The sequence below is a fragment of the Calypte anna genome, chromosome 5A, assembly GCF_003957555.1.
Source record: "Calypte anna isolate BGI_N300 chromosome 5A, bCalAnn1_v1.p, whole genome shotgun sequence".
In the NCBI taxonomy this organism is placed as follows: Eukaryota; Metazoa; Chordata; class Aves; order Apodiformes; family Trochilidae; genus Calypte; species Calypte anna.
In genome coordinates, this window is record NC_044251.1 from 21,666,267 (window position 1) to 21,679,204 (window position 12,938).

Sequence of the window (12,938 nt, forward strand, 5' to 3'; positions counted from 1 at the left end):
GTCCTGAACACCAACAGTGTCAGCAGAACTCCAGTTGCATGGATCTATCACTGGCTCTTACGCAATGGCAGAAAAGAGCTGACTGGACTCCCAGTGAGACTGTAATGGTGAAAAATCCAGCTTTCAGCACTAAGGAAACAACTGGAAAATTCAGCTTTAAGTACTGAAATCTGTCTGAAAAATTCAGACAGTTTAAGTATTTAATATCATAAATCCTAATGATGTTTTATTTTACAGGACAAGGACCACAATCTATCTCCTTTTCCCTACTGTCATTTTAAATAACCCAAACACTACATCAACAGCAAGCATCAAGCATCTCTACACTACAAGTTTCCAGAAATAATTGTCATCTTTTTGGACAATATGACCCCCAAAACTCTGCATATTATGTCTATTTGTTAATATTTTAAGAAGCTCCTTTATCTACACAAATACATGAAGTTTATACATCTTTGTGGCTGAACAGAGAAAAAGAACAGCATCCACTGAACTGCTGCCAAGCACCTGCAACACTTGCTTCTTAATGGTCCCCATCGTAGTGATTTTGAATTGGAAAACCAGGTCCAAAAATTTGGTTTTGCAGAAACAAGCCTTCTCCATCTCTCCTACTCACCTCCTCGCTCTGCTATATATCAAAGCCAAAAGTGATGGTGTGCAAGATACTCACGTACATTGTCATTAGAATTTTCTCAAGATATTCTCAAGATGTTCCCTGCTGTTGAAGATGACTGCTCCTTTGAAGTTCTCAAAGTGATCACAAATGACGTATGTTTTGTTATTTTGTTTAAGACCACACAATAGTCTTGAACAATTATTTGGACAAGTTATGTAAACAAGTAATGCAAAGTATACCAGGACAGACATACAGTATTGAGCTAATAATGTAGAGGAATTTCAGAAGCATTATGGGAAACACCACAATCAAGAACCCATAACATGGTTCTGCCACTGCCTTGGTGGTTGGAGTGGTTTTTTTTACAGTCTGGATGAAGAAGCAAGGAATATATTTGTATAATTGTATTCCTATAACTGCATCCAGAGAGACTTACATATATAGACAGTACAGAGATTGAGCAGTCTAGTTTGAACAGAAAGCAAGATTCAAGAAACTACTGTCTCAATTCAGGCAGCCCTCTTGCATGCCATCCATCTTATATTCTCTATAAGCAGCTATTCAACTTTTCATATTATCTGTATTTTGTCTGTGCTGCCTCCTACTAATATCCTACTTAATTACCGGCAACTTCCTGAAAAGATCTGAAAGGAGGTATTTACTTTTTTTTAGTTATGTAATGTTTAATAACTAAAACACCTTAGAATATAAATTTAGAGACTCCATGTTTCACTAGATTTAGAAATAAGCAAGCGTAAGAGGAGAGAATTGACTTATTCTCACAAAATAATAGAAAAAAATTCCTTTCATCCCCAAAAACTAATTGCTTCCTAGTACTTGTTCCTCAGCTACAGACCATCTCAATCTGACATCACAATTTCCACAAAGGTTTGATGGCAGGAAGGACAGCAGTGTGTGGTGAACGGAAGCAGGCAGACAAAGAAGCCACGCAGCGGCTCTTTTCAATAAAGCATTCTTGAAGCCATCAAAACATCTAGCTGTGGCCCAAAATGCAGGTTGGGGGCCAGTTGATTCCAGCTCCAGCTCCTGTGCCCTTGTAAAACCATTGCCCTATCTCAGTTTTTCTTCATCCATTAGCTCAGCCTGACTGATTAAAATGCAGTGAAATTTTTGTAATACCCAGTTGATTCAAAGGTCCTTAACCAGTGGCTGAGTTTAACACTACGTTAAACCAAGTGCAGACAGAGGTCCTCTAGAGTCCCAGCCATCATTCCACAGAATCCAAATAGGTTTTCAGCCAGATACCTTACACAAGGAAAAAACTGTCATGCTATCACTAAGCAGCTGCTCAAGTCACCCAAATTAACTTTGGCCAACTTCATCCACAGAAAATGCCTACAAAGTAGTATCAGCTCTAAAACTTTAAGGCAATTAAATATGCATGAGTCGGAAACAGCAGGGTGCAGGAAAAGAATGGAGAAGCACTTTCATACAGGGATCATCCTATGAGATGCTTATCCTAGCTGAAAGCTGACTTAGATGCTTCGAAAGCCAGTAACACTTTCATGAGCCCTGTAGCTGAGACATCCTTGGCTATAGAGCTGTTACACCCAGCACTTCTGAAAAGCACAATCGTTCATAAAGAAATCGAACGTTCAGAAGCTTATTTGAAATGACACCAATCTCACTTCTCTTCTCAACATGATTTATGGATAGGAATTCTGCTACTCCTGAGCACCAAATTAACAGGATGTAGCTTGATATGCTTTTTAAGCAACATAACAAAGAAGTCCTGAGTTTAAGATAAGTTTTTTTGCCAAATTGGTTCTGATCTAGTTCAGCCTTCAACTCTGATGAATCTTGCTGGCATAATACCAGGAGAACAAGCTGAAGTGGAAGTTGTTTCCATTCTCCTTAAAGAATATTACACTGTAGGCTCAGACAGGCACAAAAATGCCTTAGTTTGAATACTGCAAACAGAAATCAGTTACACATTCCTTGCTTCCCACTTCATTAAGCAAAACAGATACTGGAAGAAACCCAAAACACGCAATGCCTGGGCAGACCACAAACTGTTGGCAAATCATCAGCTAGAAAGAGTTCAGTCACTTTTAAGAGGACAGCAAGACCCCACCCACTTGCACAACTCTGCATGCAGTATGAAGCTTGGCTAGTATCTGTTCTTGAGAGCAGCACTGTGGACAACTCTTGGCTAGTACAGGGATGTCTCAGAAGCACTTAATGATAGCACAGACACCGGCTGCTGCCTGGCTGTACTTGTCTCAGTGATGACTTCTCTGTTGAGCAGCCACCAATACAAAGTGCTGGCACATAATTCTGTTCTCAGATAATGTAATCAAACTGAATGAAACTTTTCACAACAGAAAAATTCTTGAGTACTTTTCCCAACGAACTCTTTCACTGCAGGAGTTATCTTGTCAGTTCAGTTGGCCACATGACCCGTGTTCAAAAGCAAACACAGTTCCTCAGCATACATCACCACCTTGTGGCCAGATGACTGCAACTCCCATATATTCTGCAGGTTGAATTTTTAAGAGCCTCTGAACTGCATGCCACTGACAGATCCTCAGCAAACTACCCTGTCATCCAGTGAGCCACTCACAACTTTTTAACTACCTGTGAAGAGGGAAAAGTATCCTACAGGTAAAGTGCTGTATTGTTTCAGTTTCAAGACAGCTTACACATCACAAGTGCAAGCTATTTACCTCATGCTATAAACAAGAGACACGAGAATTTGTGTGTTTGACTTTGAATGCATTGAGACTAGCACACATTTCCCCCTTCTTATTTTCATAATGAAAAAGGAAAAGTAAGACAATAAGGACAAATATACTGCATTTCTTCTGCTGCTTCATTAAATTTACTGATCTAAAAAACTGCCTCTCTCCCCAGGTAAAAAGGGATTCCAGAAACATTTCCGTATTTACTTTAACTGAGGCACAAAAATCAAATTATACTACAGATAAAAATCAAAAGCATTTGCCCTGCAGTAACCAAATGCTCCAGAAACAATCTAAGAAGTAGGGCAACTAACAATGGACAGACAATGAGGAAGAGAAAGAAGGAGGCTAAAAAAGCTACACAAAACAAAAATCAATAGAATACTGTGTCTTAGACTTACTTCTAGATAGAAAATCCTTATATTATTAGCCTGATTTTCCAAGTAGGATAGTAAATTGGTTTATTGCTCCAGAAATCTGAAGTCCACACATACTAACAGATAAATAGGACCGTGTTCACTGAATGAGTTACGAAAGTTATAAAGTCTACGTTACAAAGAGGCTCCGTTTGGCTTTCCTTTTCCACATGCTTACTGTTAGAAAGACTCACCAACAGTTGTACCATCTTCACCCATAATGCACTTCATGGAGGTGATGATTTGCTCCACAACTGGTGGTGACAGTGATGTTGCATACACAGCACTGTGAGAGTATGTCCTGAGGTAATCAATCAGTTCCTAGCAAAACATAAGAGGCATCCATCAGACATTGCCTTTCCAGCACTTGGAGAAATGTTTTATTGCTGTGTCTTAAAAGCACAGAATAAGACCTCTTTCAGAATGTCCTGTAAGAGAATAGGTATCTTAAGGATTGATTTTACTATACAAGTAATTTTAACTATACAAGTAATAAAACAGTTGAAAAGCAAACAGGAGGAACATGACAACCCATGATTATGTCACAGGGTAAGAATGTGTGTCAACCAAAGAAAAATGCCTATGACAGACTTTTTGAGTTTCATCACCAGCAGTGGACTGCAACAAGGTGTTTGCATTACTCAAGCTGTGCACAGGCTGTGTTTCCAAAGTGATTATAATAATAATGGAAGTATAAAACAAATGAAGCAGTGGGAAGAAGCATCCACAGGTGCTTATGTATGTCACTCTATATAATTATTTCCCCACAAAAGTCAAACAGGGTAATAGGTCACAAAGCATTTTCTCCTATTTATTAGCACAATATAAATAAAGCAGGTGTAATTTAAGAGTGCAAGAACCTCAGCCTACCTCTCCTGCATACGCCAGTTAAACACACCTGCTACATTTGTTGGTGGGCAAAAGCAGGTGATCATGGAACAAAGGGCCAGCATGGGGAAGATCTAGGCTGCTTGTTAACTGTAACAAAACTACTCTAACATACCCAGATGACTTCAGCAAAATATTATAAAGACCAGCATTGATGCCAGGACAGATTCTGTCTTCTGCTACCATAAAATTAATAATGATGGCCCTCTTGATAGCACAAGCTGGGAATGTATTATAGAGATATGTGGAAGTGTTAAACTTTATGTTGCTGTCTGCCTGGAGTCAGAGATAATGAAATGAAGTTGTAAAGGGACTTTTAAATAATCTAGGTAAGAAGACTTCAAGCTTCTCACCTCTGAAGCAATCCCTCTAATAGTAGCTGAAATACTGTCACAAAGGAGTCTTAGCTGATTCACTTTATGCCAAGGGAATTAATCCCACTAGTTTACTACCCCTGGAAAAAGATTAATGATGCTTCCTTCTGGGGACAATGTCAGAGTAATCTTAAAACAACTGCAGTTAACTCCCAAACAGGAGCATCTGCAAGTCCCTTATCCATTTGGATGGGCTGAAGTAATTGGCACTATTGGTATCTTAAAATTATTGTCCTGGTAGGAAAACAATAGAATTTTACTCTCAGATAAGGCTTAGAAGTTGATCTGTGAGATACATTTTAGGATATCAGAAATAGAACACATGCAATTGCCTACACCATCCCTCCCTAAAGGAAAGGTTCAGCAAGGGCAACACTCAGAAGAGGATTTTTCTCCAAGCAGGCAGAAAAACTGCAGCTTTTAGCATTTTCCCTGCAAGTCTCATTAAAAGTAATACTAGGAAGTCCTTGCTTCCTGCCTCCTAGCTCCTAAAAAACTACAACACCACTACTGTGCATCCTGCAAACTGAGATCATTACTAACCATGGGAGTATTTTACTGGACTAGACTCTTCTGTATTGCACACTTTCACTGTACCAGACAGTATGTAAAACTATGAAACAAATGGACAATCAGGTTACTTTAGAAATAGATTAACTTTGAAATGCTTAGTGAAGGGCTCCACAGCAAGGCTGAAACAGCCATGAAACTCCCAGCTTTTTACCTTCTTGCCCCCAATGTATCCTCCAGCAGCTCCAAAGCTTTTGGTGAATGTTCCCATCATAACATCCACATCTTCAGGATTGAGTCCAAAATAATCCACTACACCCCGGCCATTAGGACCCAATGCACCTATACTATGAGCTTCATCAAGGTAAAGGTAGGATTTGTATTTCTTCTTAAGAGCAATTACTTCAGGCAAACGGACTATGGATCCCTCCATACTGTTGAAAACAGAAATTCAGTGTAAGTTTCTTTAACAGCTGGGGCCTCCTTACAGACCCTAAAGTCACAAAGCTTTCTTTACTTGACTATTTCAGTAATTATGAACACACAAAAATTGCTACAAACACAGTGTTCTGCAGAGAGATGACAGGTAACTCCTCCTTGCACCTGGGCCCAGATCTCTACTTTCTACCTGTTAAACATCTCTGGGATGCTGACATGCAGATTAAATAGGAGCAGCAACAGTGACAATTTTAAATATTAATAATTTCAGTTTTACTTCCACGCTAATGTCAGTATTTTGATCTAACATTTACTTACCTCTTGTTTTAAATTTAAAAACTGACCAGGCTCTCACTAGTAGCATTTTAAACTACCCCATTTTCTGCTGAAAGCCACTTTGATTTAAATGCCTACCATAGATAAGCCTACTACATTCTCCTATTCACTCTCAGCAAAAACATTCAGTTTGTGCAATTCCATTCACACTAGCATCAGCTAGTGAGCACAGAAAGAATGGAATGGACAAGCAATTTTAGACCTCAGCTCTGATGCAAATAATCAGTTTAGATTAATTGATTTCTAAAATCTAATCATGATGTGGGAAGCATTGTGATAACACCAGGTACAGCAACAGCATTAGCAGCAGAACATCCAGGATGTGAGACATACATAAATTTACTTCACAGATGAGTTTAATGAATGTGATGTGACAATATTTATAGTTGATTTGGCAGAGGAACCCAAACAGTAAACAGATGGATCTCACCTGGAGGGTCTTAGGAATATAAAGAATAGTTTGTACCTGTATATTCCTTCCACCAAGATAAGAATTTTTTTCCAGGGCCTCCGTGTACGAGGTTGCCCATGCACAATAGCATCTTTGAGCAGCTTCTCCAGGCTTTGCATATCTGCACCAGAAATTACTGTTAAATGGTACCAAAACAGCCACTAGCTTGAGCTTTGACATGACTAAAGACAGCAATACTCCAGAAATGCACAAATTGCTCCAGTGTGGAGGACAGACCGTAAGTCAATAAGCATGAGCTTTATCTAGCCGTGGGCCTACAGACAAGAATAAAGGGAATGGGTAACTGTATGAACTCCAAGGAAGAATTTCATCATCCTAAGCTAAAAGCACAAGTTAGAGCATTAAGCAGAAGGAAGAAAAAAAAACCCAAAACAAACACTCCATGCAAGAAAGAAAAAGAAAGGTCTCTTATTGTGAGGATAAGAGAAAGAATTCTAGGTGGTAAGAACGTCCCTGTGGATAGAAATAACTGAAAAAGAACAACCAAGCTCAAGGATAATTAACTAAAAGATAAGACAGACCTAAGTGCAGGACAAGAAGGGGAAAAAATGTAATTTTTTTATTCTGGTTAAAATTGAAGGGACTGGAGGTATGGACAGGAAGCTACTAAATCAAAAACAGAAAAAGAAAAAAAAAAGAACCAACACTGTAGGAAAGAGAACAGTCCTCAGCATATCAGAAACTAGACAGATGAAGCTGTCAGTAGCAATGTACTCTGAAACCTTACTAGCTTTGGCTACAAACAGTTCACATGATCCTAGCAGACCTGACTTTTGTGAGCAAATAAATACACATGAAATCAGTCCTGAAAAAAACACCCAAGGAAAGAAGTGGAGATGGGAGAAACCAACCATAAAAGCTAAAGTACTGAGCAAGAGAACAATATAAACTTTAGGAAATGAGCAAGAGGAGCTTGTGAACTAAAATTACACTAGAAATTATACAGCAAAATAGGTCAGTTAAGAGAGTGTTGAAAGACAGCTAATATTCAGAAAAACACAGGGATGAAAAAGCCAGCAGTGAAGTCTCTACCACCAATAAATTTCTCATAGAAGAAAAGGTAAGTTTAGTGCAGTTAGGGAGAACAAAGGAATAGAAACATCTACTCTGATCTCTTAAGAAAGTGGGAAAGACTGGGAAGTAGATATGACCTTAAAGAGGACAAACAGCAGGATGAGGCAGAAAAAACTATTGAAAACACTGCACAAGGATTTTAAAGGGGATTTTTTCCATAATTTCTAAAAAGCAGAATATGAATGAAGCCATTGAAATCTCATGAAAATGAGGTTAACTAAGGCAGTACAGAGTATAACAAAAGTAGGACTGAACACACACATAACTACAAACTGAAAGATCATCTTGACAGGTAAAGATCATTGCTTGCATTTACCACTCCACTCTCTTTTAGAGATTCCCATCATTTAGAAGTATCTCCCATCTCACCATTGATAGTTTGTAACACATTTCAACAGACCATCTGTTCTCCTCTATCACACAAGAACTTAAGTCTTTCTCCTCAACCCCAGAACTATTATTACCAATACTCCCTGAAATTCCACAACAGGATGCAATGTTCAGAACCATGTCTATACAAATGCAAAAGTTGAATGCAAAGCTTCTGTGATCTTGCCCAGCAATCAAATTTTATGAAGAATTAAGAAAAAAAAAAACAAAAACCTGAATGTTAGTGTAAAGTCTAAATTTCCGTAAAGAAAATCACTCAAATGAGAGAGAACAAGAAAGAGGAAACACCAAGAACAGCAGAGGATCCACTAACAAACAGGACAATGAAAGGAAAATACTTGCAGCCACCCAAGCATTGCTGTCACCACCACACACTTCAGAGATCAGTAACTGCAGTGATCTCAGAGACAGATACCGTAACAAGTATGAGGAGTGGCTGAAGAATGAAGGTACAGCTTCACTAATAAAGGAAAACCAGGTACCTCTTTCAGCGAGAAAGAAGGAAACCCTAGGTAATTTTTAATTTGAGAGTTACTCCAAATACCTCCTTTGGAGGAAGCTGAAATTAGCAAAGTGAAAATTCCATCTACTTTGGAAACAAATACTACACCAAGTAATCCAATAAAATTAATCTATGCTTCACATTCCAAAAATTCATTTTGTACTGCATCATACCAATGCATGATTGTCTACTTTGGCTAGGATAAGAATTCATAAGCTTTTATTGTGGATCATGGATATGGATTATTATAGGATCATGTCAGCATATGGTCCAAAAATTAAGCTTTCTTATCCCCCAGATTGTAACCTAGATGGCTGCAGGACTGCATTACTATGTGACATGGACTGTCAGAACAGTCTAAACATGCTGAGCTATCCAATTAACATGAAGCCACATTAAAACACTAGTGCCCCTAGACTTGCCAGAGGTCAGCATGTTCCTCTTCAGATACAGAAGATATAAGCCAGAACAGCTTCAGGATTATTATCAGCTGAGACTGATTACTTATCAAGTAATATCCAAGCAACTAGCAAGTTATTTCCTTGCATGAAATTGATTTCCAGCTATTAGAAGATAGGCAAGATTGCTTCTGATCTATAGCATCTGCAGAAAGGCAGAGTCCACATTCTGATACTTACTGTTGTGCTTAAAGATTCGAATAGTAGCTCCCGACAGTCTTGCTCCGAGCACTAGTGATGCATGATTCAGTTCATCACTCAAAATCAGACAGCCCTGAATTAGAAGGGGAAAGAGGGAGATATTGAAAAGGTTATGTTTCACAGCCAAGCATATAACACCTTCCAGCTCTGATGTGCTTAGAATCATTTCACAAAAAATAAATAAATAAAAACATATGCTTCCAACATAAACACAGCTAGTCTGGACAAGACTTGCTAAGAAACGATTTGCAGCCTTAGCATGGCAAGTAAAAATACAGAACTACTATTGAAAGGAAGACCCACTTAAGTTTCACTTCTTCCAGAAATCCTGCAGCTGGAATTGGCCTGAATATACCTCATGTTGACAATTAGCACTCATCCTCCTAAACAGCCAGGTAAAACAGAACAGAGCAGCTTGCTGCAGTTCTCTCAGGGTCTACAGTAGCACTAGGACATGGGCCACCAAAGTTCGAGATAAAAGACCTTATCCAAGTTGCACTATAAACACTGACTAAACCCGTGTGTGCTTAGTGGTACCAAAGGGACCAATTTTCTTTAATGAAACAAACTATTAAGTGCTTTTTAGACAGAGGTAACATACAAGAGACAGGAAGTAGAAAGCAAAATTGCAGAGTGAAACTGAAAAGTTTTCTGGAGCCACTAAACATTACATTGAATTTGTTTGTTTTTTCAGAAAAGGGAAGACTTAGCCTTGGACAAATATCAAAAAAGAATGTAACTGTTTTGAGAGCAGCAATTATTACAAGTTAATAGCTCATATGCTGCTGATCATTCAGTCACAATGTGGACTACAGGAATGCATATTGGGGGATTACCCTGCATATCTGCTGCAACTCTAGAACCGGCTTTTTAAAGTTAAAAATCCAGAAAGCATGCCAGGATCCTGAAGATCTGGCTCTTAACTCATGTTTCTCTATTAATAACTGGTGGAAGGAAGAGTCAAGAGCTTTTCTTCTTTGCATGAGTTACTAGAAGGGCCTGTGAAAAGAATTGCTTATCATTACACAAGCAAGTGAGAAACAATAGGAGTATTTTCTCCACAATAAAGTCAACTTTGCACTAGAACTGAGCTGTACCTAGAAAGCATCTCCAGCAAGCATTTGCTCTTTGGAAGCCCTATACCAAACAAGGATCTGATACTATGTCAGAGATCATTACTACTGCATTAAAAACTGAATATAACAAACCAGTACTAATATCCTTCTTAAATGGTAGGAAGTAGGAAAAGTGATAAAATTTGAAAAAGAGGGAGATTAAGAGTGTAGAAGAAGCTTCTTCATAAAAACAAGTACAAGCTTTTGATAAAGAAGATTTAACAAATTGATGAGCAGCCTTTTTACCCCACCCCCCTAAGAGAAGAGGACATTCAACTAAGCAGAATAAATTAATTTAAAACTGAAGAGGATATAAAGAGACTAGTGTTGTCTGCCTCTAGAGAGAGGGCAAAGGATCAAAGAAGCCACTGGTACAGTAGAGCAGTTACTGATGATTACATGTAGAACTAAGTGCTGCTTAAGACTTCAGCTGCATTTAGCAGCAAATTTACATTTGAGAGAGTATCCAGAAGTCTAACACTAGCTGGAGACCACATTACTGGGATAAAGAAAAACATAGGCCAGTGAAGATCAGACTTCCCATCACAACCTACAAGATAGGCAGTGAAACTGAAGTGAATGCCACATTTAACATGAAGTGCTGCATATGTGAATTGAGTAATTTAGTCCTGAGCACTTCACTAACTAAACATGGAAATTAAGGTTCTTATAACCAAAAAAGATCCTTCATGCACCGTTGCTCCAACTCCCTTATCTAGCCTGTCAGTCCAGAACTATGATGAAAAGTTCTGTGATAAAGACAGTACAGAATGCTGTTACTAGCTAGTTACAGTAACTACAGTAATGACAATACTCCAAAGCAGGCTAACTTCAGAGCCTAGCTTAGCCTCAGATGATTAAATAACTTCTGACTATATAATCATCAAATCTCACATGTGGTCTAGACTCAGCATACTTGGCAGTGAGAGTACCAGGCAGCCAACAACTTGGCTGCCAAGAGCAGGTCTCTCCTGCTGAAAACTGCCAGATACAGAAAGACCTGGTTTTAGCGATGCTTTAACAACGCTGAAGTAAAATTTTCTGTGTACACCAACTACAACTGTTTTAATCATCTGTTTTCTAGAAGCTGCTGTTAACAAGGGACAGCGAGTAAAGTTCAACTAGGCAATGCTGATCAAGCTTTTAATTCCTCTGGATAAGCGTATTATGGGGCAGAGTTGGATCCTAGCATAGTCAAGTCCTGTGCTACTAAAAGAGGACGCAGCAGCAACATAAGCCAAGTGTTTATTCCACAGCAAAGACACAATATGTGGTCCAGTATTACACATATGTGAGTAACGTTATTGCAGTGGTTTGTGTTTTTACCTAATGAAGTTGAAATAAAGATGCCCAGATATGATTTAAATAATGATTAGCTTTAAATCATATCAGTGAGTCTCAAAGAAATTTCTTCTAGCCATTACTGTTAATATTTGCTAGGCCTCAAAATTGACACTTCAAGCAGCTTTCTTTCTGAAACACAGAATATGCAGAGGAACAGCATCAGTAGTAAGAAGAAATGGAGAGAGAGAGAGAGAAAAAAAAAAAAAAGAGCCCTAGAGTTTAATCAACTGTGGAAGTCTCTGGGTTTTACTGAAAACTCTGTAAAGTATTGCCAAATGAGCTGTGCACACAAAGCCAGTTGTGGAGTGGGTGGTGCCAGAATTCAGGATTTACATGAGTTCATGTTTGCAGACTATGAAGAAATCGAAAGTGCTGTGAGAAGCAACTTCAGTCAGCCAAAAAAAGCATTTAGTGAACATTTTGAACTGTGAAATGGTTCATTTGTCAAGAACTTTCTTCAGAAGTGAGCATTTTCTATTTGCAGTATTGACCTGAGCACAAGGGCACTTCTAGTGTTATGAGGCAGAAGCTTCTTACTACTTTACTTTAAGTGCAAAAAACCAACATATACTCATTACTAACGTAGTAGAGACTGTCTTATTCATTTGTTTACTTGGTTTAGTAAATGTGCAAATTATGTGCAAGAAGGTATGTCTCATGCCTTGGAATTTACTGTTCAGATTCTCTTAATGACTGTAGAACTGTTAAAAGTTCAAATGTGAAAACTAAGAAGCTAAGTAAGGGTATTCTTATGAAGTATTAAAGATACACATCAGAATCCACATACTCAGAAAAAAAGAAATTGAGTAACTTTGCAGTAATGGGCAGCTTCAACTGACTTAAAACAGACAGGACAGTCTACTTAAATGTATATGACTGCATGTATTCTGAGCCCAAAAGGTTGCACAGAAATCAGGAATCAATTTTCTGATGAAGAGAAAAACAGGGAAATGAGGGGAAATGAGCCATAGCAGAAAAATTCAAATAAAAAAAATGTCAGAATTATGTTGTTCAAAATCATTGCACCAGAGATTCCAGTATTTGACTTCAGAAAGAATGATTTAATGCACTGAATTTCTCTCTGGTATGTGACTCAAAAATG

General features: G+C 38.4%; 1 protein-coding gene across 1 annotated transcript in view; it reads right to left on the reverse strand.

Annotated features, from left to right (window-relative positions):
- SPTLC2 (serine palmitoyltransferase long chain base subunit 2) overlaps positions 1-12,938 on the reverse strand; it is a 75,323-nt gene that overhangs the window by 41,886 nt on the left and 20,499 nt on the right. The window contains exons 6-9 of the mRNA XM_030452416.1: positions 9,357-9,450; positions 6,747-6,852; positions 5,721-5,940; positions 3,929-4,055 (exon numbers count right to left, since the gene is read on the reverse strand). Of these exons, the coding sequence (XP_030308276.1) occupies positions 3,929-4,055; positions 5,721-5,940; positions 6,747-6,852; positions 9,357-9,450 (547 nt within the window). The remainder of the gene's footprint in view (positions 1-3,928; positions 4,056-5,720; positions 5,941-6,746; positions 6,853-9,356; positions 9,451-12,938) is intronic.